At 39.5% G+C, this 27,419-nt stretch overlaps 1 protein-coding gene across 3 annotated transcripts in view; it reads left to right on the top strand.

Annotated features, from left to right (window-relative positions):
- The window catches only part of RIC8B (RIC8 guanine nucleotide exchange factor B), a 97,683-nt gene extending 71,194 nt beyond the window's left edge, over window positions 1–26,489 (top strand). The window contains exons 8-10 of one of the 3 annotated variants that reach the window (XM_080810747.1): window positions 3,160–3,304; window positions 10,705–10,824; window positions 25,117–26,489. In XM_080810747.1, coding sequence (XP_080666873.1) covers window positions 3,160–3,304; window positions 10,705–10,824; window positions 25,117–25,228 — 377 coding nt within the window. In that variant the 3' untranslated portion in view covers window positions 25,229–26,489. Of the gene's footprint in view, window positions 1–3,159; window positions 3,305–10,704; window positions 10,825–13,944; window positions 14,800–25,116 lie in introns of those variants that run through there. The other 2 variants (XM_080810748.1, XM_080810749.1) reach the window with 2 other exon arrangements.
- Window positions 26,490–27,419: the final 930 nt, after the last annotated feature.

The raw sequence follows: 27,419 nt of genomic DNA, 5'->3' as shown, positions 1-27,419 counted from the left end.
GCAGAGAGAGAGAGAGAGAGGAAGCAGGCTCCCCGCCGAGCAGAGAGCCAGACGCGGGCCTCGATCCCAGGACCCTGAGATCATGACCCGAGCCGAAGACAGAGGCTTAACCCACTGAGCCACCCAGGCGCCCTTTCTTTTTGTTTTTAAGGACCACCCAGAAAACCTTTCCTTGCCTTAACAACTCATTTTAACATCTAAATTCAGTCCATTTTCCTTTTACTACCTTCCTAATACTGAACAGGATATCGTACAATATATTTGAAAATAGCTAACAAGTAGCTCAAAACACTCCACCAAATAACGTCAGTCAGAACTTCACAAAGAAAATGTTTCTCACTGTGAAAATTTCATAGTCCATTTGTCTCCCTACCCCAACCCCCATTTTTAAGTATTTTATCCTATTAATAGAAGTTCATTTGATTTTAAAACTATTGGCTATAGCCTCACCTGTTTTAAAGGCAAGTGTGTCTTAAATAGCCTTTGTAACCCAAACTGTCACAGAGTTGACACGTTTGTTCCTGCGAATGAACAGTAAGCATTATTTTCATGAAAGTGCTAGGTGTTTTTTACTATTAACTAGCTTCCAGGAGGATTGTCTGATTAAGAAAGCAGATTATTTAATATTCTCTTTACTTCTTTTTAACCTATTTTGGCCTTTCATAAACTCTACATTCTTCAGCTATTTTAATGTTTAGCCATTGAGGTGGTTATTTATATTTTATGTCTTTTTTATTATTGTTATTTTTTAAGTATATTCATATCTCAACTTAGACATTTGCAGTTTTAGTGAATTTTTTTCCTGGAACTACTAAACCTCTTTATTTGTTAAAAAATAAGCCTTATCAGAGGGGCACCTGGGTGGCTCAGTCGGTTAAGCGTCTGCCTTCAGCTCAGGTCATAGTCCCAGGGTCCTAGGATCCAGCCCCACATCAGGCTCCCTGCCCAGCAGGGTGCCTGCTTCTCCCTCTGCCTGCCATTCCCCTGGCTTGTACACACTCACTCTCTGTCACATAAATAAATAAAATCTTAAAAAAAAAAAAGCCTTATCAAAAATGCTTACAGTGAGAGTATCAGTGCCATGTGCGTTCAGATTAATGATCCTTTGCCTCACTGACTTTGTGTCTGACCATGTCATTAAAGTCATGTCTGGGGGCACCTGGGTGGCTTAGTCAGTCAAGTGTCTGCCTTCAGCTCAAGTCATGATCTCAGGGTCCTGGGATCAAGCCCCACATCGGGCTTCCAACTACTCAGCAGAGAGTTTGCTTCTCCCTCTCCCTCTGCTGCTCTTGCCACTTATGTGCCCTCTCTCTCCCTCTCAAATAAATAAAAATAAAATCTTTAAAGTCATGTCTGACCTCCATGAATATTAAAAATATCTGTATGCACTGGATATTCACTTCTCTAATTATCCATTAAGAATTCATTAATTTAAGTAAACCTTCCCAGTCTTGCAGAGGCACTGAGAGTACGAGGGAACATACTCAGATTTATTCCAAGGGCTTTCAAAGTATAGCACCCTGATCCCTCATTAAATTCTAATACGATTCTATCTAGCATCTACTGAGAATTATTACCAAAGAGACAGCAGTTACCAATAGGTTTTAGGGTAGAAAATGGTTGAAAGAGAATAAACGTTAATCTACTTTATTATTTAATCCATGTTTCCTTTTGCACAGATGTCACCGATTTGCCATATCCTTTGAAAGTAGGACTTCCTTTAATTTGTCCCCAAATTACCTATTTTTAGTGTCAAGAAAGGTACCGTCTAGTTCAAGACCTTGAAAAATTTAATGAACAGTTCACTCCTGGACTATTCATCCTATCGATGCCTTTAATGATTTCATACTCTGATCACATATATCCCCTTTCCCTACCCTATTTCCCTATCTGCTGCCCCTTTCAGACCTCAAAGTCACTTTAATTGCCCTTCTCTGAATTTTCTCCAGCTTTATTTTGTCTTTTTTGAGGTAAGTGCTCTGAATTACAACAGTACTTCAAGATGTAGGTTTTACTAAAACTTTATACATGAAAAAAAATAGTGTTGTTTCCTATAGTTGTCTTTAGGATGACATTTTATTGAAAACCTTAAATAAAATTTTTATCTTTAGATTGAATATTTTAGTGTTTACCTTGAAACTGTACCTGAATAAAAGGAAGTGCTCTTAAATAAAGCTAACAATTGTTTAGTATCTTCCTTAAAGGTTCTTACAAATCACACCCCCACACAAAGAATTCCTGTAGTTTCCGGTTACCCTGCAAAAGTTTTATGTGTCTGCTTATCTTAGACTTATCACCTTGCACTGATGACAGGGTAATACTGACCTGCACCAAATGGTTCATTGGTCTGTTGCTATTGTTGTTGACTAAGAGCAGTCTACCATGCTCAGTTTACCTAATATTACCAGGGAAAAAGAAAAGTATTTACTGTGTGCCAGATACTTTTGTAAGCATTTTACATGTATTAACCTGTGAAGTAGATTATTATTCCAATTCTCTAGACTAGAAAAAGTAGGGTACAGAGCTGTAGGATAAACTTTCCCAAGTCAACCAGCCAGTAAGTGGTAGAACCATTAATAAAATCCAGCCAGTCTAACTCCTGGACCTTACCTTTTCAGTGGGTATCATGAGCTTATGTACTGCTGCTGACTTTTTGGAATAAGTAGTGACTTAGCTATCCTTTTTACAAACATCCTTAAGTTTTGTGATTTCTGGTACTCTTTCCCTACCATTCCTATGAAGGGTACAAGAAAGATTTTAGATAATGACTGTGTTGGTAAAATTCCAATCTGGGTTTCATTCATTCTAGTTTCTAGTCATCATTTCTCTAAAACTGGATAAAAAGCTTTGTGACCAGAAACTTAAAACACCACCCTTACCAACAGCATTGTGGTCACAGAGGCTCCACTCCTGCCACAAAGTATATTCCAAACAGCTCCACTTGACTTTCTGATACCTGAAAAAAGGCTTTTGGTCCTCAGAGCATGTAGGAGAATTTGTAGGTAGTTCAGTAAAACCTCTACCGTACTTTGAAAACCTCTCAATTTTAAGGTTTACTGCCATGGTATGAATCTCCCAACTTCCCTGCACTGGGGAATAGTCGGTAATGACAGTGAGCACCCACGGATTCCTGTCTAAAAACCTCTTCTGTTTTTGCAGTGGACAGCCTGCTGAAATACACTGGCTATGGGAATGCTGCAGGACTGTTGGCGGCCAGGGGCCTCTTGGCTGGAGGAAGAGGAGATAACTGGTACTCAGAGGATGAGGACACAGACACTGAAGAATACAAAAATGCAAAACCAAAGTATAGTATCGAGTTTCTTTTGACCTAACTATGTCTGTGCCTTTGATTCGGTTATTTGCCTCTCACTTCCTTCGTCTCTCGTTTTCCAAGTGTTTCTTTTCTTTTGTGGATTTGGAAGCTTTCCATTTAATAGTGTTTTTAGAGGCAGTTTCATAGCTAGTGGCTTAAAGAGTGACTTCAAGTGATTGAGGAAGGATAATATTGCAAGAAATATTCTGCTGCATGCTCATGACCCTCTCCGAAGTATCTGGAGAGATGGTATTTTTAGATATATGCCATCATGTACTTAAAAAGTATTATTGCTCACTCTTTGCTTTCTTTTCCATAAGGTTGAGATTTTATAGGGTATAACTAAGACCATCTATTTAATTTGGTTATTTAATGCTTCAGTTTTTCTCAGAAATCTAAACATACGTTCCATGAATTCTGATCTTCCCTCTTGCATAAAAGCCATTATGAGTACCTTATTAGCAAATGGAAAGAAGTGTAGCTCCACAGTAAATTTCAATCCAACACTTGGGTAATAATCTTTTAACAAATGTGTTATTGCACTGAGGCAAACCAGAGACTCTTATCAAATCTTCCCTGAATCAGTGCTTAGAAATCAAAGACACTAATTCTTCTCTTATCCCAAAACAGACCACCTCTACTTCCTTCTGTTTCCTCCCCATCCTTTTCGTCCCCTTCTTAACCCCCTATATCCCAGGTAAATTTCTTAGTTCCACTTATTAGAAGTTATATGAGCTCTATTTTCTTGTTTCCATTACTAAATGTTAAAAGGGTATGCCCTTTCCTTTTGGCATTACCAATGATGTTGACATGCCAGTTTTTCTACTGACAGTTTCTAGAATGTAGTGAGGAACATGTGGTAGTTGATGAAGGACAGAAAATCATTATCTTCAGAATTGGGCTTTTTTTTTTTAAAGGATAAATTGTGCCCTGTTAACATGAAAGTACTAGGTTATCAGAAGGTAAAAGCAAAGATCATTTCCTAATTAGACAAGACTTATTTGGCCTGCATTCCTTGGCAAATCGGGCCTGGGTAAATAGCATTACTTTTAGTATTTCCAGTTCAGCCTCAGCAGGATCTTGTAGAGTGTGTCCTAGAAAAAAAAGACTTTTGGGGAAAAAAAGCTAGCAGTGACTCTAAGCAATACATTCTTAAGACTGCCACCATTTAGATGCTATAAATCGGCAGCTCTGTCATCTAATTGAAGCTTAGATAGAGGAATCGTACTTTAACCTTTCCCTAATTATAGAAGTCATCATTCTAATTAGTTTTGCTAGCTCTTAACTATTCTATTTCATAAACTATATTTTCATCAGTTTAGTATTTTCTCTCCCTCCATTTGAGACATTAAAGAATACCACTTGAGGTATACCTTCATATTTTTAAATGAAAGTAGAAATTACTTTAGGCATTCATTGTGTCCCAAGTTATGTGGACACATCAACCAAGATTTCAAAAAAAAAAACAACTCTTAAATACTCATGGGTGGTTGATGTCCTTATATCTTGGTGTGCATTGTTGATTTTGCTTGACAGATGACTCCTACCAGTGGTAATGATCACATATCTTATAAGCACCGGAATGCTACTATAACAAGAAATTGCTTGGAGAAAATATAAGAACATTGGGTCTCTCCTAATAGAATGGGAAATAGAAATGTGTTAGATTATGAAAGTGATGTTAGATTTCAGGAGAGCACTTATTGTTCACATCGAGGACCATGATGTTTGGTATTGTTAAAGTCTTGGCTAGGAAGTTTCTATACTTAGACCTTATGACATCCCTAGTTGGAATTTTCATCAGCTTTGGACCTGGCCTATATTGTTCATAGGAATGGTGTGTTAATGTCATCAGCATAGTCACCATTGTGAAATCTTGTTGTTTCTTAAATATTGCTAATGACAAATATAAATATGTGTTTCTCACACAGCATTACATCTTTCCCCTTCAGATATATTTGCATCTGTTTTTTTCTTACATCTTCCCTCTTTCAGGTGAAACACTAGTGGGATATTTGTTAATTTAAAATACTTATTCATGGGGTGTCTGGCTGGCTCAGTTGTTGGAGCATGCGACTCTTGATCTCAGGGTTGTGAGTTCAAGCCCCATGTTGGGTGTGGAGCCTACTTTAAAAAAATGAAATGCTTATTCAAATGGTCCTTGGGGAAGTAGTGGGAAACAAAGTACTTTACAAGCAAGAGAACTCTTTGTGCTCTGGGGAGTGATCTATAACACTCGAAGAACTTTTTCCCTAAAAATTACAAAAATTCTTTACCAATCTAGTCAAGCTTATAAACTCAGCCCTGAAAGAATTGCTTTTTCCCCTACTCTCTCATTACCCTTCACCATCAGTGTTCGCAAGATCACAGTATGCTTTTCTTATGATGCATTTATTCACAACGGTTGCTAGTATTGGCAGAAGCAGAGAAATTACCCTTTATCCAGTTGGCCCTAGTCCCGTTGTCAAAAATGTAAGTGGATTCTGATTGATGCACCAAGGTAACCTATAATCCTTTAGTGGAATCTGAAACCAACAATTGTGTGGAGCTTACATTCAGGCTATGGGAGACCATTAATTTCACAACAATCTTTTTTGTGTCAAAGTAAGTGTATTTAATGGACTGGAAATGGCTTTCTGCAATTAGCAGAAATATACTTACAGAATCAAGTTACATGCCACACAGGTTTTTGGTGTAAATCTAAGTGATGCTTGTTTAAAGTTTTCAGATAAACTTTGGTCCTGTATCAAAGAGAAAAATTTCTAAATTCTAACTTTTATACCAGTTTCTTTTGTACCTCTGAGCATGGAGGCCCCTTGCCTATATAGGTGGGTTTGGTATAACTGACTAATGTGGTTTTGTACATCATTCCAAACAGCAATCGAAAGATGGGGACCTAATGACATTTGGCTCATTTTAGACGAGTGGCTGTCAGGCTGGGTGTATAGGAACCTAGGAGTACAGAGAGAATCTTTAAAGGGCTGCTAAATGGAGGGAAAGAGGAGGGGATGGCCAAGGTAGGCAGAACTCTAGGACACCTGCTTAGACTCTTCATCCCCTACACTAGTTCATAATCACATACAGAAGCTTAAAATCATTGCAAAAGCAACTCGGGTGTTTCCTTCTCAGGTGTATTTCTCTTAGGAGTAGCTGTGGCAGCGACTATGTAATTTCTCCAGCATGAGACAAGAGACTTTTTTTCTTCATCAAGATTTTGTTTTGTTGCTTTAAGTCTCTTTGTAATTGTCACCATATATTGAAGATGTACCCCCCAAAAAAACCTTTATTTTTAATATTTCTTGACGTAAATGACAAGGATATAGTAACTTTCTACTGTTCTTTTTATTGTTTTGTTGGGGATCAAGTATTCTGGGGAGTTTTTCCTGGAAAGACATTTCTAGCTTTATTTGCATAGGCTTTTCCACCCCACCTCCCCCTATCCTGGTTCTGGGCTCACAAGTGCCTTTTCCTGAAAACCCTGATCCCTCTATTTTCAGAGGTTGCAGATTGTCCACCCAGAGGCTCGACTTAGCCCACAGTTAGCTGCTGCTTGGCTTGTTGGATCATTGGTTATTTAGTTCTTGTGTCACATCGTTGGTTATTTAGTTCTGTGTTTTTATTTTCTGTTTTACATAGTACTTCTTAATTAGTTGCCAACATTTAGAATTCAGACATTTCAGATGCAAATTTGGATTTCTGACTTCTTTTCAATAAGTTCTAATAACATTAAGCCTGCATTTTCACATGGCAGACAACTGGCTGATGGAGCTGAGTGCCGGTAGTCCCCATCATACCAGGCATAAGCTCCTCTGGTTTAACAGTGGATCCTTTTCATTCTTACCTGCTTAGCCCCTGTAGAGATTTGCCCTCCCAGCCCCTCCTTTAACCAGAATGCTTTGAGTAAAATATAATCCCTACTTTTTAGAGACTGAAGTTAACTTTAATATAGCTCAGGGAAATTTTAATAGCTTTTTTGTTAAGTGACCTAGTACTGTTGATGTTGGCCAAGTGTAGCAACAATCTGAAAAGCAAAAGTCTTGAAATATATTTCAGCTTTTGCATATATATTCATAGGCCCATACCTTTTTATGTCTTAATCCCTTCATCACCAGGTCCATAACTGTGGTCAGTTCATATAATGACCTTATATAATACAAAATGTTCGGTGATACTACAAATGAGTTTAAATAATTCTTGTCATCTAACTGGAAGACGTATATAATCACAGAATTGGAATGCTGGAAAGATGGGGTAGGGGAGCAGACAGGGTGAGAAAATTACCCAGTATAGTATCCGCCATAATTAGTGTACTTTAAACATCTTCTTAGTCTTAGAACAAGATAAAACTAACCCCAGAATTTCAGTATCAAGATCCTGAAACCTACAAAATTGTCTTAGACTATATTATCTGAGGTTCTATAAAGGTAGCAAGTGGATGTTCAACTGAAAATAATCTCTTTTATGAAACCTCACATCATTGTTACAGTGACTATTTGTTTTCCTCTCTGGGAAGGGAAACCAAAGGAGTCTTGTTTGAAGTGGGGAGCAGGAGGGGAGACAATGTCCAAGTCTGCCTCCTGACCCCAAGCACATTGGCATTTTTCCTATGAGAGTGGTACAGTTTGGTGCCCTAACTTGTGTTTTCTGTGATATTGCGTACATTCTCCTTTGTACTGGGGTTGGGGGGTATTGCTTCAGTAGAGGATGATAAATGCTTACTCTGTAAGAATGAATTTCTGCCTATTGCTTTTATGCTCCTTGAGCAAAGGATTTTGTGACTTTAGTAGCTAATTTCAGAGCAAGCCATTAAATCATTTTAGCAGCAGAGGACTTGAGGTCAGCTTGTGGAAAATGGATGTCATTTCTATTAAGCCCTTAAAAGAACCAAAAAAAGAATCAAATGTGCCCTGATTCAGGAATTCATGTCCTGACTTTACATTGTGGATACAACAGAGCTTACCAGTGCATCCTCCTGACACGTTTTACCCTCGAGGCAAATGATGGCTTGTGCTAATGTCATTATAGAATACAGCAGTCTGGGGATCTGATTTCTTAAGGCACCCCTCCATTGAACTTGAGAAGAGGAGCCTTCTCTCTAGAGACAAATCGAATGTGTTTTACATAGTTAATCCATTGTACTTTTTCCATTAACTTTACATAGTTAATTCCGTTGTACTTCCTTCTAATGCCTGATTTCCTTTGTCTGCTTGGGAAGTAGTATATGCTATAATAAGTACTTTTACTAATTTATTTATAAGACTCGTTGTTTTCTAATTTAGCATGTGGCAGAAAAGAAACCAGTGAAAACATTCTATTGTTACAAGCCTAAGCAAATAATAGATGGGTGGTGGAGTTACATTTTTAGTGTGGCATCTGGATACATCTTAAAAACGCTGTAGTTCTCTGAAGCCTTGTCTGGGTCCCCTTTGTTCTTGACTTTTGGGGACTCTGATGACCCCATTTCAGTGTTTTGTTTTTTTTAATGACCACTAACTAGAGGCCTTTTTCTCTTCTGAGCACCTTAAAAAAAAAAAAAGAGGGAATAGTAGCACACAGTTAAGTGTCTGAAAGTTGGCACTCTAGCCCTGTGTGGTTTTTAACCTCATTGTGTATCAGAATCACCAGGAAAATAAAATACATAGATTTAGTTGCTCTCAGTAGAGGCCTAAGCCTTTTCTTTAAAGTTTACCAAGTGATCCTAATGTGCAGCCAAAGCTGAGAATGACTGACAAGCCTAGGAGTTTTCAAACTATGTCCCAGAGTTCCTAAAAGTGCCTCAGGGGCAAACTTAAAAGGAAACAAGTAAGTATAGACAAACAGGAGAGGCTTTAGGCCTCCACTCTGCTTGGCCACCCCATCCCCTCTTTTGCTTGAGTAGTTCCACTTTGTCTATTTTATATATGGGCTTTCTGTGTAGATTTCATTTGTTTCCAAAAAAAGGCAGAGACTGGTGGTGGATCCATTGCTCTGAAGGGAAAAAAAAGTTTTTTAATCATAGCTGTAGGTGTAGGTCTTAAGCAAGACTGTTAAAACAGATGTTTTAGATCTGGTTTTTGAGGATGCTGAGCACAAGTCCTTCCACAAGAATCTGAATATCATGTGCCCTCTGAGGAATGTAGAAAAACAAAAGGAGATCTTTTAGTAATAGATAATAGTACCTAGTGACCTAGCCCTTTTACTATTCAAATGAGAAATCCCTGGTCAGTAAAGAGAGTTAACCTGCCCAAGTCAAAGTCTAAAGCAGGGCTTGCAAGCTAGCTTCCAGAGGACCTAATTGATCACAAGGTCTTTGTTTTGGCCCACAGGATCGTACCTCCTGCCTCTTTAGACTGGCACTGTCCTCAAGTTTACCCCAGTCCCCCACACTCCACACTGTTTATAGCTGACCAGTTCACTCATTTGCTTATCCTGCAGACCTGGCCACTGAAAGCATTTGTGTTTGTAGACCCTAGAAAGCAATTTATTAGCAATTTGCTCTTTGTTTTTAATGATTGAATGAAATATCCCTGCAAATTGTCCATACTTGGCTGAACAAAATGCCGTAACCTCTTGTCTGCTTTTCCAGAAAGATGTTTAAATTATAGATAACTTAGCAGCCATTGAAGAATTTTCTTTTATCTCCTTTAAAAAAAAAAAAAAAAAGTGTGGCTTTCACCTAAGAGAGTAGCTTGTTTGGTATTAGAACTTCATACAAAGTTTATGGGACATACACATTTTAAGTACTTTATTATTTCTAGAAAGTCAAATGGTATATACCTATCTCTTGGTAGGTTAGATTTCATTCTTTTTTCTTTTAAATCTAGGTCATATCAAATCTAATTAAAATTGTTCTTCTGCTTTATCTTTTATTATTTGAACACTCACTGCCTTCTGTGGTCTCACTAATGGACTAATTTCCTGAGATGATAAATCGGCATGCTTTCATTTTCAGATTTCAGCCTCTCTACCATCATTTTTCCAGTTTTTTTTTTGACACATTTGTTTTATGCTGTATCACAAAATGGATTTCTCCTACTCTGAAATCATTTGTCCCCTTATATTAATAAACTATGCATCCAAGGATATTTATCCTAACGGCACCAATCAAATTTCACATTTTTTAAAAGCAGCCATGCCTTTAGAAAAACAAAAAGTTGGCAAGTCAGCTATTGGTTTTTGTTTTTGTTTTGTTTTTGTTTTTTTAAGTAAAACTACCACCCATTTCCCAAAGCAAATTAATAGAAAAAGTAAATTTTTAAAAATTCCTGTAGTAGTTCTATACTACAAAATTGCTATTATTGCCCATTTTTGGCTATTATACTCTTTCTTATTGTAACTTACAACTTGGACCAGAAAGTATAGAAAGAGCATAATTTTAAAACATACAGCATAACTTTTTCTTCTTTTTGTAGCATTAATCTTATCACTGGTCATTTAGAGGAACCAATGCCAAACCCCATAGATGAAATGACAGAAGAACAAAAAGAATATGAAGCCATGAAACTTGTCAACATGCTTGATAAACTTTCCAGGTATTGTATTCCCATCCATTTTCTGCTTGGTTTCTAAAAATGTTCTATTTCTTTGTCTCTCTTACTGAGAGTTATCATGGAACAGCAACTCTGGAAATCCATGTTAATTGGAACAGGGTGGCCTGGGCAGCAGTAGTTCAGATCTCTCTTGGCTACCATGGTTTTTCTACATGTGCCGCTTCTGGATGTGCATTCTTAAACATTTAAACTCTCAGAGCTAGGACAGTAACTACTATATCATTGTGATATTTAACCAACTAACCTCCCTGTCTTCAAAAAGATGCGATGAGTTAGGTTCAATGATTTTGCTGCTTCTTGTATTTTTTGTTTTAGTCTGTTTTGGTTTTTGTTCCAAATCATTACGCTTTTTCCCCCCTCATTTTTGATGTGCAAGTTAGCAATTCTGTCTTTTTGGGTTGCTGCTGAAACCAAGAATTCTAAAATGTCATGCACCCAACAGGAAAAAGTGAAAAGGAATAGCTCAAATTAAGGGTTTTCTGAAAGCAAGTGCTTACATTAATTAGGGGTTCTAAAGACAATCACCCCTTCCCTTCTTGCTTCACACCGCCTTCCCTTCCCAAAATAGCCAGTCTTGAAAATTCTTAAGTCAAATATATACTAATCAGCAACTAGTCATCTTTGAGGAATACTGGAAAATATTAATTCCTTTCACACTTGCCTGAATTGCTCTATTTTCTAGTCATACATTGAGTCACTGTCTCCTTTAAGCCATCTTGAGTGAGTGCTTCTGTGTGTCAGTGGCAGCTGCCACTTAAAGGTGTATTTCTTCTGATCATCTCCTTTTTCACAGCAACTATATGTAAAGGCTAGTACCCCTCAGTCAGAAGAAGTAGCATCTGGAATCCAGGGAAAGCCAGAAGGTGTAACAAAGAAACTAGTAGAGGTTAAGGCAGAGCAGGAGGCTGACTGACATGGGGAATGTGACATATGGGAGAACTGCAGAGTCTGATGATGCTGGTAATGTGGCAGTAGTTATATAGAAATAAACAACTTCATCATCTAGATCACATCTACAAAGCTAGTATGACTAGAATTCAGTATCTTCCAGCTAGTCCTTTTAAATTTCCATCCTTTCCCAAAGAGGTTAGAATCTACAGCTAACTATGCTCACAACCTTTGTTTGCAAATGACATTCTCCATACCTTTATATAGAACTGACATGTTCCTTTAACAAAGGAATTAGAATCAGAGAAGATACTGTAGGCAAACCTACAGGAAGCAAAATAACACGCTCTGAATGAATATATAAACATGAGATTTTTGCTTGGCTACTTCTGAAAGGATCTGATGTAGCTAATGAAACAGTGCTATAAGTACAAAAGTTAGGATGAGAACCAACAGAATCCATCTAGTAGAAGCTGGAGAGGGAAGTGTTAATGAGGACCTATGTGGAGCCCATCAGTGGGTTAGGACAGTAAGCAAGTTTCATAAATTTCACTCCAATAATATGAGTCCTTAAGAGAACACAGATGTTGTTCAACCGCCTGTATACCCTGAGTGAGTAAACTCCAAACTAGGAAAGTGGGAGATGGGGAAAAGACTGCCTAAAATAATACAGTATAACCCAAGTACTTGACTTACTGAAAGAGATGATCATTTCATAAGACATCCCTGTACAAGGGACAGAAAACGGTGCTAGGTCCTTCTCCTTTTAATCCCAAGGGAATCCACATATTCTAGAAGCTGCCAACAAATAAATACATAAATGTCAAGTTTGAAATATCCAAGCTTCCACTTGATTTAAACTATGCCTCAAAGAAGATGTGTACTCACCCAGAAACACCCAGCAGATGCCCAACTCAATCTGAAGGTGATACTGATTTCACATGTATAAAAAAGAGCAAGTATGTCTTGTGTTGGCTTTGATAGTACCAATTTTGCCATTAAAATGGAAGCGAAAGGCAACTTAAAAAATAGTCCTACATCACTGATATTTTGCATGACGTGTGGTGGGTTTTTTACATTGTCTGCCTTTGTGTGTGTGCTTTCTAACATTTGCTCTCACTAATAATCAATGACAAAACTGTACAGAGATCAGCAGTGGGCATTCCAAAGCAGGAATGCAAAGAATGAAGCCATTCTTTATGCGTCTTATATGTTTGTCTTAAGTTTCTTCTCTCTTTTCACTGTTGATTTTTGGTTTTTGGTTTTTTTTTAGGTAGAAGATATGGCATAGAGCCAAAGTAGAATTCAGGGAACATTTATTAAGCAGCTACTCTGTGCAAGGCACTGTGCTAGGAAGATGAGGGAGATTCAGAGAATGTGACAGGCTCCGCCTAGAACTCACATTCTAGTGAAGGAAATGGCTGTAATCTGTTCTAAAATACAAGGTAGATGGAAAATGATGACAAATAAGGTCTATGTTGAACTGTAAACACCCAGGAAAAGGAGCAGTTCATTCTGTCTGGATGAATCAGGGACGATTTCACAAGGAAGATAGCATTTGTGCTGATTCTTGAAGCTTAAAAGGTATTTAACAGATATGTGGAGAAATGACCATTCATTCCAAGTAGAGGGAAATCTACTCTTGTCGATAAGAAAAACCTTTGGTATTCACATACTGCATCTTTCTTCCAAAAAGCTCAGGTTGTTTTATCATTATTTGATTAATATAATCTGTTATCAGATTTCTAATTGGGGGAAGACCCAAAGAATTGCCCCAAATATTTCCAAGCTAATGCCATGATAATCCATTTCCTTTTAACAGTTTACAAAACACTTCCACATACATTCTCTTTCTAGCTTCATACCAAAGTGAGACTAGGAACTTCATTTTCCAGAACTCAAGATCTTTGCTTTGTCCACTGTGCTACTGTGTCTGTCTGTTAGAGTCAGTGTTTGCCAGAACACTTCCTAATCATCCTCTTCAGCATTGTGCTACCAGTTAGTTCCCTCAACTGTCACTCTGAGGATGTTCTTCATCCCACCAAGTCTTTATTGTGCTAAGAGTGTACTGTAGCTTTGTCTGATTAACTTTTCTTCTCAAAAATGAAATCATTTTCTCCTGGGCCTGAATAGAAAGGCATGTGAGTAAAGGCTAGGTTGGAGGTGACGTGGCCAATGAATGGACACTAGACACTTCCTTTTTTCCATCCATAGGAGAGCAGATGTGAAGGACCTGCACCAGGATGGTGGTTAGCAACAGTGGCCCGTGCCAAAGCACTTACCAAAGTGATGACTAAGGTTGGTCATGCCAAGTACTGTTACTGAGCCTGGTGTAGGGTATAGATGTCACCCACTACCAAAACTACAAAACCACCAATGCAAAAATTAAAGTTACATTTCCACTTTGCCTCCATGCTGGACACAGAGACCACTGCAAGGAGCTCACCACCTTGGCAGCTTTATCTTAGCTATATTTCCAAGGACACCAGAGAAATTCATGCTCAAACATTTTCTTCCCATTGAATACCAACTGACTCAGTAGTATTCCGTGTGTGTGTGTGTGTGTGTGTGTGTGTAAGGATTGTATTTGTGACAGATGTAGGTAAGGGGATTGGCAGTGGACCTGGAGGTCTTAAGAGTTTGAAAATAATCTGAACCCTATAAATCCCATCATGTCTAGCTAGTACAGTGCCTTGTACCCTGTGGTTCCCCTAGTGTGTGATGATGAAATAATGAGCACAGCTGATCCCCAAATCTGTAGGCCAGTTTTTTGCTCTATAAAATAGCCTACATGGTTTAACACCTTTGTCAATTCCATTTCTTGGCCAGATATGATAAAATTCAGGACTGGAAAGGAATTCCATAAAGGTACATTGGCCCATGACTGACTCATTTAAATACTGGGGTACATAATTTCTTTAAAGTGATCACTATAATATATATCATAAACATTAAGTCCTGAGGCATGACATTAAAAATGTTAAATGAAGCTTTCTATATGAGAGCAGAGGTGAAAAGGGGGATGAAATCTGCCTTCCTCTCCACCTCCTCTTTCCTTCTTTGAATTGGAAAAAAAAAAAAAAAGCCCCCGCGACTTAAGTGGGAGATTAGAATGGGGACTGTGTGGTTAAGCAAGTCCAGTGCGGCTAATACAATTGCGTTCACCTTAGCTACAGCATATAGCTCGTGTACAATAACACAGCCTCCTCCAGAAGAAGGGAGAGAGGATTGATTGGCTTAAGCTTAAACTAACCAAAGGAAATAATATTTCAAGTTTCAGTTTTGTTTTGACTTTTCTAGTCCCCTTCACTTCCTTAATTGGACCCAGGCACTGATTAATCTATTGCCATCCCCCCACCCCGCCACGGTCACATTTAACAAGGTGCATTGCCATTTTGCTTACATATTCTATCAGAATCTAAAATTTAAATAATTGTTTTCCCATTTCTTTCTTATATATTTTATTTATATATATATATATATATATTTATTTGCTAGCCATCGTGCAGTATTTGGGACATGGCTTTCTTAATAAATGTAGGTTCCAAATACGGGAATAGTTCTCTTTAATCCAGAGATTATTTTTGGACTTATTAAAGCTGGGATGGGCTAACTGAAAAGTAGTATCTAATTTTTTTCCCTATGAATAAGTTACTCTGCTTACAAAAATATCAACAATTGTGATTATACCCACCTTTATGATAAGTTAGTCAAGGACATGTTTTTCAGGTATGTTTCCAAAACATCCTACTTTTAAAGCATTGTGAGATATATCGTAGGTACAAAAATGTAAAGATCTTAATTGTGTATACCAGAAAATCTTTTAGATCTGTGCTGTCCAATATAGTAACCACAAGCCTTATAGGAGTACTAAGCACTTGAAATGTGGTTAGTCTGAATTGGGATGTCCAGTAGGGTTAAAAACTCAGGCTTTCAAAAACTCAGTATAAAAAGAGAAATGTAAAATATCTCAATTGTTTAATATGGATTTTATGTTGAAATGATATTTTTGATATACTGTGTTAGCAAAATATATGAAAATCAATTTTACCTATCTTTTTCAATGTGGCTACAGTTAAAACTACATATATGGCTTGCATTTGTAGCTTTCATTATATTTACATGTGGCAGCACTATTCTTCATCATTAAAATACACTGTAAGGTTGCCTGAAAGTTCTATTAAGGGAACTTGGACCCAGTTAAATTAATAGACCCTTAAAGTGGCAAGGAAACATTCATTTGAGAAACTTGATATTATGTATCTTTAGGTTATAGAGGGCCCTTCCACTGGCTAGGCACCTCCAGGTAGGATTTCATGTGACCTTTGTACTGCCTGTTGGTAATCATTGTCCTTTAACCTCAGTAGTAGGAATGACTACTTTGAGCTCTTGGTTTAAGCACTAGCTGAAACAGCTTCTATCTATTAGAGAAACATCACGTGAGAATGTCCCTGGCTGTTTGTGCTCTCAGTTACTCCTTCAACTTTTAAGTCTTTCTAATTGGGGAAAGCATGTAAGAACTCCTGTTTCTCCTGCTTCATTCAGCAGTGTCAGTTGGCATGCTGACCTCTTATTAATATTTATTTTGCTAATTTGGACAACACGATAGAAAAATTCTGTAGAGAAATTACCAAGAAAAAAGAATATCTTCACTTAAGGATAAAACTAAATTTGATTCTTTAGCACTGTCCCTTATCTCTTTCTACATATTTTTTTAACCATGCTATTTAATGTGAGGTAGGTAACAAATTTTTAGAAGCTTTGCATGTGATCTTCTAACAGAAATGAGGATAAAAAACTAATATTTATTTAGTGCTTTCAAGTTTAAAAAATAGTTCCATATATATGATCTCCAATGATCAGTGAAGCAGCCCTCTGAATTAGATAGGGCAAGGAGGGTTTCACTGAAGAATAAATGGGACCAATCATTAAGTGACTGACCCATAATCAGGCACCCGATTAATGACATAGTCAGGACTCAGTTCTCAGTCTTATGACTGTAGAACTTAGGTTATTTTGAAAAATGAGCAGCAGCTCTCAGAAATTTGTCAGTCTGATTTTAAATAAGATGGTCTAAATTTTAAGTAAATGCAAAGCACAAAGACAGATAGTAAGCATATTTACCTGAGAAGAGGATTAAGATTTGGAAGACATGTATTCCTGCTTTCTCATTCCATGGTTGAGGTTTTCTCAAAGATTAGGTGAGGTGCTAATATAAATAGTTGATATCAAACACACACACACACACACACACACACACACCCCTTTATATGAAGGAAACCAGTAAAATTGCTGTGATTCTATGTTAATGTAAGTTATTTTAGTTATTTTAAAAAGAATGATTATAGGTATTCTAACAAATTCTTACTACAATCACATTAAGAAAATCTAACTCTAAAAAGGCTTTCCATTGGGACTATTTAGGCAACTCCTAATTACCTTTGTAAAGTAGAAAGTGGTCCAAAGTAGTGGACATTATGCCATACTCATTTGTCATGGAAATTATATTTATATGCGACATATTTACCTTCCTAATTGCACCCAGTCGCAAAGCACAATGGTGTGGTCTGAGGGAAGATTTCAGAATTATTTTGAAAGAGGCAGCCTAAAGACCTCAAATTTGCTATGGAAAAGCCACCATACCCCTTCAGATGTACTGGGTTAGTGGCTTAGTGAAAGATCAGTACACCCAGTCGGCACTAGGAAGCCATTAGATGGAAAATCACGAAAGTTGAAGGATCAGGGTCCAAGCCCAAAGGACATTCTTGCCCAGCATGTAACTCAACATGTTAAGCAATGGCCAAAGTTATAATATTTTTCTAAGAGAAAAAGTGGTTATAAACACTTGTAAGCATATCAACAAGTTATTAGGCAGTCCACTGTACTTTGGTGGATTATGGACTGTTGCAGGAACGCTGAAATCTTGAAATAAGATGCACTCTCAGACTTGGAATTAGAGCAAAGATTACAGAGCTGCTTTCTCTGGGCTAGCACAGGCTCCATCTAGCAGGCATTTTTGGAAAAGCTCTGTGTTCATTAAAAATGTTTTCTTTATTTACCAGTTTCTCATCCTATCTTTCAAATGTGAAAAGGAATTAACTATGAAATGGCTAATTTTAAATGTCAGGGTTCTTTTTTTCCAAGCCAACCTTACATTAAGAGCAGGAATCCCTGTACCACAGAAATGGTTCCCAATTATCCCGTCTTGGGTTTTGTTATACATTGTACAGAAGTCAACAAAACAAGTATGTAACAGAACCTGCCTAAATAGCAGCCACCCTCATTAGAAACAGAGAATTAATCAGGGGGCGATTGAAGGAAGCAATGCCTCACAGGTTTCCCCCTTTCTTCTTTTCTAATCATAGAACAAAATATATTACATAAAAGGATCGGAACTATTATGCAGTACTCAATTAGAGGGAGGTGAATAGGTCTCTAACATGCTGTTTTATCAAAAGAGCAGACTGGTGTTTGCATGACTGTTGTTTCATTACAGACCCTGTCATTAATTCCATGTGTCAATACTGCCCTGTAGTACACAGAGCAGACAAGAAAGAAGAGCCCTTGAAAACAAGGGAATGATTTTTGAGTCGTTATCAAGCTAAGTGGCAAGCGGGAAGCTGAAACTCGTATAGGTAAATTCGAAGGGACTCTTGGGAGATCTGCAAGTGGGAAACAAGAATGCATTTTACCAACTGCTTAATTATGTCCTGTTTTTCAACAAGTACACTTGAATTGAATGCTTTGTTTGTATTGCACAAAAACATGTGCTGTGGGCAAGAGTATTCTCTTGCTTCCAGGTCAAGTAAGGTGTTTTATACACATATACATCTGGCCTATTCTATAGTGTGCGATTGGGTATGTTAGTGTCTGAGCCCCAATATTGCACTGTCATTTCTGGGGGAAAGACTTATGTAGGAACCAGAAGCCCTAAGAAATGGAACCTTCTTTAAGGTTCTGAGAAATTATGTAAGCCCAGGCATTGCAGAGGACCATCCTTACAGGGAAATGGTGGCTCAGGAAAATGTTAAAATATTTCTGGGGGAAGAAAAAGAAATGAAAAACTTAAATATGGTATAAATCCCATAATCTCCCACCCCACCCCCAAATCTAAGAAAGTATTTTTTGGTTTCTATTAGCAGTCCCAAGGGTTAGGCTGGGGCAAAATAGGGTTTCCTCCCTTGGACGTGCTTTATCTATGTCCTCGTGCCTGGCCAAGCCCTTATAGATTATGGTTCCTTATCGTTTAGTAAGATCAAATTTCTAAATGATGTTTCGTTCCAGTTGAACATTCTTGGAGGCTTATCTCTTCCCTGGCCAGATGCCTGATCAGATGAGAAGCCCGCCATGATACTGTCACAGTGCCTAGAATGGGCTCTTTATCCAGTAGACATCACTGTACTTTTTGATGATAACGAGGGCAGTCTTAACTTGTGTTAAGGCCTGTGTATAGCATTGAAGGTAAGTATGAAGGAGTTGTTGCTATGTGAATATCTTAATCCTGATGCACATTTCAATATACAGTATCTCCGTTTAACCATGATGTACATATTATCTGACACCTAGCCATCCTTTTTAGATGTGACCTTCATATTTAGGGCCAGTAACTCTTCATGAAATGGTCTGTTTATTGAGGGCCATGATTGAATTTAGATCCTTCCTTGTAACACTTGCCATTGCTTTGATTTACTTTTGTAATCATTCTAATCATCTGCCAGTAGTTTTGCAGAAAGGATTTCTCATCTTGGTGTCGGTCAGTTACAGGTAGGATGCTGTGTTTGACTCTTAGGCTTAGAATATATATCTTGATTAGAAACAAAGGCTTAGCAGCATTGAGTTTTAGTGTCTTAAACACCTAGCAGCTTTTTAAATGGAAGAAAATTAATTAGTAGCCTATATTTTGATTCTTAGAATAGAATCTTGGGGATCATCTTGTCCAACCCCTTCATTTTATAGATGGGTAGACTCAAGCCCTGAGAAGGAAATGACTTGCCCAAGGACACCCAGCAAGTTAGAGGGAGATCTGAGACTAGAATCTAGACCTCCCGATGCCGCATATGTAAGAAGCTGAGTCTACACTAGTTAGTGGTTGGGAATTCCAGGCTGTGTGGTACAAGGGGGGCCTGACTTCTGCTGAACTGTCAGAATGTCTAATGACATAGACTCATCAGGGAAGTAATTAATATAAGTATTCTTGACAAATGGTTCTCTACCATTCTCCATTTTTGACATGACCCATGTATTATAGCCTCTTAATAAGCATTTACGGAGCACTTACTTACTATGTGCCCCCAGCCTGTACTAGATAGTACAAATCACAGCCAGATAAGACATGGACTCTGCCTTCAAGTTGCTCATGGTCTAGCAGAGAACAAGAAATCCCTGGAAAGCATTATGCAGAATTTCCTGTAGAATGCTATTATCTTTCCTAACTTTGTAGATCTTGATGATGAAAATGAATTTTCTACCCAAAGATCTAGCTTTTCTCATGATCATGGTTTATTTATTAGGAGTCCCATAAAATACTACATCTTCCCCTTCTGTGAAAAGTACAAGATAACATCAACTGCAACTGAGTTTAGTCCATAAACACTTACGAAGGACCCGCTATTGGCAAGGCGCTGTGCTAGACACATAAGGGTATGAAAATTGAATACTTATAGCATAGAACGTTTTCTTTTTAATGTCAGGGCAATATGGTTTCATAGCTTTCAAACTTTGTAATGAGAATTATTTTTAATAAGTATTCTTAGATGTGGGGCCCTTGAAATAGAAGACAAAAACACCTCTGTAACTATAATCCAGACTTGTCAACCTAGGATTTCAAAGTCTCCATTCAGATCCTCTTTTGTACCCCAAATCTGTTTTGAGCTTTCTTTTTCCTTTACCTCAGCCAAACCAGCCTGCTTGCCAATCTCTGCACACAACTAACTCTTGCTTCCGTGCCTTTGCTTGACTAATTCTTCTGCTCCTAGGATGCCTTTCTCCCCAGGAATCCATGTCCATCCCTGCCATTACAGTCTGGCCCTGAGTCCATCTCCTGCACGGAGCCTGTGATCAGCATCCCCACCTCCTCCTGTGTCCCTCCCACATGTACATAACCCAGATGATGGTGGAAAAACATTTCTGTGGTATTCATTAATGCTTCCCATTCTCCATCCACATCTTGCTGATCTAGATATCTAGATACAACATCTTACTCAGTGAATAAGTTCAGCGAAACAGTCTAGTATAACCAGGTCATTCATCAGACCTTTTAGGAGTGAGTCTCTATACCAAAGATTTCATTTGGGTATTTGTGGGCTGTTAGTTGCATGACAAGAGGGAAGATTAGAAACGTTGAGATGGGAATGTGACAAGCCTGGAGTCCTGCAGAAAAAAACAGTCACATAGCTGTGAGACATCGTCTCCCCTTTCACTCCCAAACAGGGCAAGAAATTTCCTTTAAACATGTTTTAATTACAATGAGAGTATATTGATGAACTGTCAAGGTAGGGAAAGCAGGGCTCTGCCTGTTAATCATCTCGAGCTTGTTGATCTGCTGTTCTGTAATTCTTTTAATATTGTTTAATGTGTGTGTGTTTTATCTTCTGAACTGACTAAAAGCTTCTTGAGGACAGGGACCATGTCTTTTATTTGCCTCTGCATATTCTTCCCCCCCACTTACTCCCAGAGTGCTGGTACCCGGCTTGGGGAAGCCTCCCATAAGCACATAAAGACAGGAAATGCAGCTTGTGGTTCCCCCTACATTCCGGCCATTACGTTACAGTTTATACATATAGTGACCTTTTGCCTTCATGACAATTCAGTGAGGTGGGTATTTCTATCCCATTTCTACAGATAAGGAAATTGAAGTTCAGAGAGTTCTAGGTCTCACTGTTAGTGACTGGTGGACCCAGGATTAGAACCTAGGTCTGTCCGACTCCAAAATCTGTAATGTGCCTTTCACTGTACCACAGTAATAACAACAACTAATATTTAGGACTCATTTGCAGTTCATAGAACTCTTTGATCTACATCACTGTTTTTATTGCTACCACCACTGGTTCTGTTATGGTTACTCCTCACATCATCACTAGGAAGTAGGTAGAACTAGTATTAGCATTATCCCCATTTCACAGATGGGAAAACTGAGACTCAGACTTGCCCAAGATCACACAACTGGTAAGTGAAGAGCCAAGGTTCCAAACAGACATCCGGACTCCAGATATTTTTTTGTACAGTGTATCACATTGTTATCTTATATCACTTGCACAACTGCATATGGTCATAGGACCAGTTATCACTGATACCTCTCCTACAGAGGTTTCCGTAAGTCCAGGCATCCTGTGGTGCCCTCAGAGGGTAATACAAAGGGCCCAAAAAATAAATGCTTGAGAAGAATAGTTCACAGGTGAGAATTAAAGTATGGGCCCCTTTATCCCATAGACAAGTTCCTATAACTTGGCCATGGGACTTCTGTAATGTTCTTAATTATTTCCATCATGAAACTGGAGCAGGGATGAAACCAGTGGACTTGATTGAAAATATTCCCCTAGGTTTGGAGAAGGTGAGAGCTACTTTGTACAGCTGGTAGCTAGCCCAGCATCGTCCTGTTATCACAGACGTGGAGTCGTGTTGGTAGCGGGGTGGGGTGGGGGCCTATCCACCCAGCGTCTCATGGCGATCTCTATAGAATTCTCTAGTCCCATCCAGGGCCCCTCTTCCATCTACCCTGACCCTTCACTCCCTACCCCATCTTACTGTACCCTCTTCCACAGGCCCCTTTAGACCATTCAGCTTTCTTATGCATCGGTGTTTTATTCCCAGCAGGTTACCCCCTTGTCCTTTTACGTCATTAGTGAGTAATGTCTAGTATCACAAAATCCTTCAGCACAAGCACTTAGCAGTAGGCAACTATGTTGTAAAAATGTAGGTAAGGGGTCTATATCAGTGCTAGAGGGAAGTTTTCATGGAAATGGGTTGTTTATAGCTTTCAACAAAACATTTCTACCTAGTTGTCAGGCAAGGGCCTCAAGCTCTTCGTGTCCTGAGAGATGTTCGCATCTCCCCACCAAAATCTACTTCATCTGCTGTGTTCTTGCTCCAGTGAATTGTATCACCATCCTCTTGGTCATCTGAGCCAGAGGCCACAGGGACATTCTACCCACCCCCGAACCCCCCGTCTCTCCTTCACCGGTCCTCTCCCCTGCCAGTGGGTCACAGCCCCAGCCCACTGTCTCATCTCCTGTCCCATACACACTGTACGGTGACATCCTCATGACTGGTCTCTCTGCCACCAGGTTCTCCCTGGTCCAGTGCGCCTCCTACATTGCTGTCAGAGACCCTGCCCTATAAAACAGATGGGACATCCCTTACAGAGAAAAACCCAAACTCCTCACCTTGACTCTTACCTTTAAGACACTTACCTGCTAGACCTCAGACTACCCTTGAGCCTTACCCTCCTATCCCTCCTTCATTGAACCTCACCACTCTGCAAACACTGGGCCCTTTCACAGCTTCATGGGAGCACAGCGAAATGGACATAACCCAAAAAGTGATGCAAAACACACAAGTAGATGGGACCATGCAGAGCCCTTTACACGGTCTCCTTAGCCTCAAGTGCTCTGTGCCTCCTTTGCCCGGCATTGGGTACCTTCGTGATGCCGTCCCTCCCTTCCCCAGGCAGTTCGGTCTGTGCTTCATCTTCGGAGCTGCCAGCTCTTTGTTCATGATTCTGTGACAGCATTTACCCCATTATGTTCTGAGTTATTTTTCATTTGTGTTTCACCTGCTCCTCGAGGACCACTGTGCCCATTCTTCCCTTCCCTGCCTCGTGTACGACCTAGCTTCTGGCATGTAGGTGTTGAGCGGACACTGAACCGCTGAACTCAGTGTGCTCCTGCGGGGCAGTTAGAGCAGTTAATCCGGATGTGGTACACTGCAAAGAGCACTAGCCTGGGATGCAGGAGACCTGTGTACCAGGCCCTGCTTGGCACTAGGTGTGTGACCTTGGGTAAGTCACTCAGTCTCATTTAGTAAACAAGGGTGTTGGACTAAATGATCTCTGAGGCCCTTTCAAGTTCTACGATTCTGACCCCATTTCTTGGACCAGGAGCCACATCTCCTCCTTTATAACTCAGGAGCCTCAACACAGCCCGGCAGCCCTCCCATGACTCACATAGTCTTCTGGTGCTCGCCAGAGCTGCTTGCTTAGGCTCCTGTTGGCGTATCCAGGGGCCACTGAGCTGTTCTTACCCCTCCCCAGGGGTGCCTCTAACCTCACACTGCTGTGTGGCCGGTCCTCCCGGAGGGAGCCCTTCTTTGTGCTGTCCTCGGGGAAAACAGCAAGGAGGCAGAGGGAAAGCAGTTTTATCGTTCCCCTTCACTCCAGATCCCGCCAGCATTACAGCTGCCACCATGCGGGTCCCTGGTTATAGACGTGTTCTCGGGGGGTGATGCCCATTTCCTTGAGAAATGAATTTTAAGCAGCTCCTGTGCCTCTTTGAGGCTACTCTTAAAGTACACCACTGACATTTTGGGGGTGGGAGGAGGACTGGAGTCAGCAACTCAACAGGTACATTTGCCATAATCTCCATGTAATAAGTAAGAGCCTATGAAAAGATTAAATAAATCTTTCCTAATGCTTTTTGATTGACTTAATCAATAATTAATCATCTTTAGATGAGGCTGTAACTTGTGGAGTAGATGTAATTGGATTAGCTGAAAAGAGGCAGTTGGGGAGCTTTGAAGAGATTAAAATGGCTGTCAATCCCGTAATTAAACTGCCACAAACAAAAGCAGTGGTGTTTAAAAAAGAAAAAAAAAAAAAAGAAAAGAAGAAGGAAAGAGAGAGAGAGAGAAGGAAATCAAAGGGAGGGAGAAAGTTGGGGAGGCCGGTTGACTTGGATTGAATTGAGAAGTACTTACGTATCCCTAGAGGCTGGAGAGGCAAAACCAAATCTGACAGATTTATTCCACTGAACGAAATCCATACGGATCAAATCAGCCACTTGATTGTACGCTGGGCCCACTGGGACCCATGAAATTTTGGCAGCTTCAACTTCACTAAAACAATGAATCCACAAAAGGAAAAAAAAAAAAAGTTAATTATTAAAAACAGAAGAGACCTGCTCCTTGTCCTGAGCCCATTTAGACCTTGACTTTTCATACTTTTAATTGGCTTAGTAGGTTTGGCCTGTGTGAATGAAGTCTTTTATCTCCCTCTTTTTCTTTCCATGCCCCTTTCATCTTTCCTGTTACAAACACACAGAGAGCTTGAGGAAAAATACTTTGGTTTTTAAAGACTTTTCTTTTTAAAAGGATGTGGATTTGGGCGGGGGGGGAGGGGTGTGTGTGTGATGCTGGTGAATACTTTTTTTTTCTCTCTTTTATCTCTTTTTCCAGAGAGGAGTTGCTTAAACCAATGGGACTAAAACCTGATGGGACAATAACGCCTTTGGAGGAAGCACTCAACCAGTACTCTGTCATCGAAGAGACCAGCTCTGACACAGACTAAAAGCGTCACCTGCCCAACTCAATATTGCTTTTATCAGCATCTTTTCTCTGTAGCTCCAGGGGAGTCTTTTCTCTAAAACATTTATGCCCTTGCTTTGGCTAGAAACACATTAACTGGTTTACTCATTGAGAATCCAGCATATCTGAGAGGTGATCCTGTGTTTTCGCGAGACCGAGGCATTCGTCCGGAGCGGCAGGGGCTGACCGCGGGCAGCGAGGAGCTCCGCTTCAGCACGATGGAACTGAAGGACTTCATGTGATAAAGCAGCCCTGGCTGAATCGGCCGTTCCGCTCGCCAAGGTTCTTGGAAGATTTAATCGTGGCCTTCCTCTCGCCTGTGAAAGCTGCCTCTTCCGAATCTCTCCAGCAGACGGAGGCCCGGGAGAAGCAGAACGAGCCTCCACGTAAGGGCTGAGGCAAGTGACTTGCTAGATCAGGACTGACTACATGGAAGCCAAGCAGCTGCTCCATAAACCTAGTCCCACTCTTCATTTCAGTTTTGTACAAATACGTGGAAATGCACACACAAACACACACACACACAGCCCCAGGCCTGCGAACTGATTACACTCTAAAAGTTTGTAGGTCCCTTATCGAGAACTTCAGAATACATTTCTCCCTATAAAGGGTTATAAATGATGGTTTAGTTCTGAGGCAGCTACAGATGCCTATTTATTCCTTATGTACCTTAACACTAGTACCAGAGAACTGAACCCCCATCTGTATCATTGCATGGGAGCATGCATTCTGAGGTCTAACTCGGGGTGCCAGGGACACACGCCTCCAACCCAGCAGAGCGGTGGGGACTCCCGGCGTGCTGGGAGTTCTCCCGTGGCCTCTGCTCGGCTGGAGGGGGTCAGCGGCACCCATTTGTACATATAGGTCATTCATAGGTCACAGATTGTACATTGGGGACTGTGTGTGCGCTTGTGTGTTCAACCTTTCTACCATATGTGATCAGTTTAATGGTAACTTTATTTATTTAAAAAAAAGAAACACAAATAGTTACTGTTAAACTGATTAAGGCTGTTTATTTTTACTTTTAGAATTGGTCATACGAAGAAGGAGAATACGAATCCTGCAATAGACAGTGGGCCTAGTTTGGCTAAAGCTGAAAGGGGTCGGTTTCCTTGTGTATATGTATGCATGTATGTACACATTCGTACGTACATACATGCATACATATATACACGTAGATAATGTGCTTAACCACTGCCTTTTAAAACTTTAAATTAAATAAAACATTGGGGTTGATTCAATTTAGCCATCTGTGTGTGTTTCTTTATAGATACATGGGGCAAACAATATTTCAGAGTTCATGCTTTTTTAAAGTGTTTTCACATCCATTATCTCACCATAACACCCCTTCTAAGGATAGGTAAAGTACATGTATTGGTGGAAAATGTCATTTATCCAGAGATCCCTTCTCTGCCAAAACAACGGTTCAAGGATGGAGTTTTTAAAGGCCTTTGAGCTGCCAAAGAGATCATTAGAGTTTCTTGTAATTTACTCATAGGAGAGATCCTCCATCTCTCCTTTTACCCCTTTACTAAAATTTGCATACATTTCAAACAGATTGAGTTATCTTTCAAGCCCATTTAAAAGGGGAAAAAAAAAAAAAAAGGCAGATGAGGCGGCCACTCCATAGAAGACAGGTCTACAGAAAACTGCTGAAGGCCAGCTGAAACCCAGATAGGAAGGCGGAAGGAGGAAATCTACACCAGGCTTCACAAGTCTGGGACGGTCTGTTTCCCAAAGGACACTGGTGAACCCAGAAAGATCTGTACCAACAGTATGGCCCACAGACAAATTCTCAGAGAGAGGACCTGGACTTTATTTTACAAAACTGAGTAAGTCCAGAATACTCCAGAATAAAAGGCTAGGAAGAATACGATACACTTCAGGATTTCCATCCAGATAGTTAAAGATAGTTAAAACATGACCCATGTTTTAATAGTAAATAAAATGAAACTCAGCAATTCATAAATTTAGATGTGAAAAAGGTTTAGAAAAAGTATTTTTGTTACTTCATTCTACAAATGCATTTTTAAAGTATTTTTATAATTTCTACAACCAAATAGCTTTGGCATGAGTGTTCGCTTACCTAAATGAAGACATGTTTACTGAAATAGCATTTTGCCAGCTACGCAAAGTGTCTGAACACTCCTGCTTAAGTAGCTGTGCTCTTGTGC

The sequence above is a fragment of the Martes martes genome (assembly GCF_963455335.1).
Source record: "Martes martes genome assembly, chromosome: 8".
In the NCBI taxonomy this organism is placed as follows: Eukaryota; Metazoa; Chordata; class Mammalia; order Carnivora; family Mustelidae; genus Martes; species Martes martes.
The sequence above is the reverse complement of the archived record's forward strand: the minus strand, read 5'-3'. Positions and strand labels throughout refer to the sequence as shown.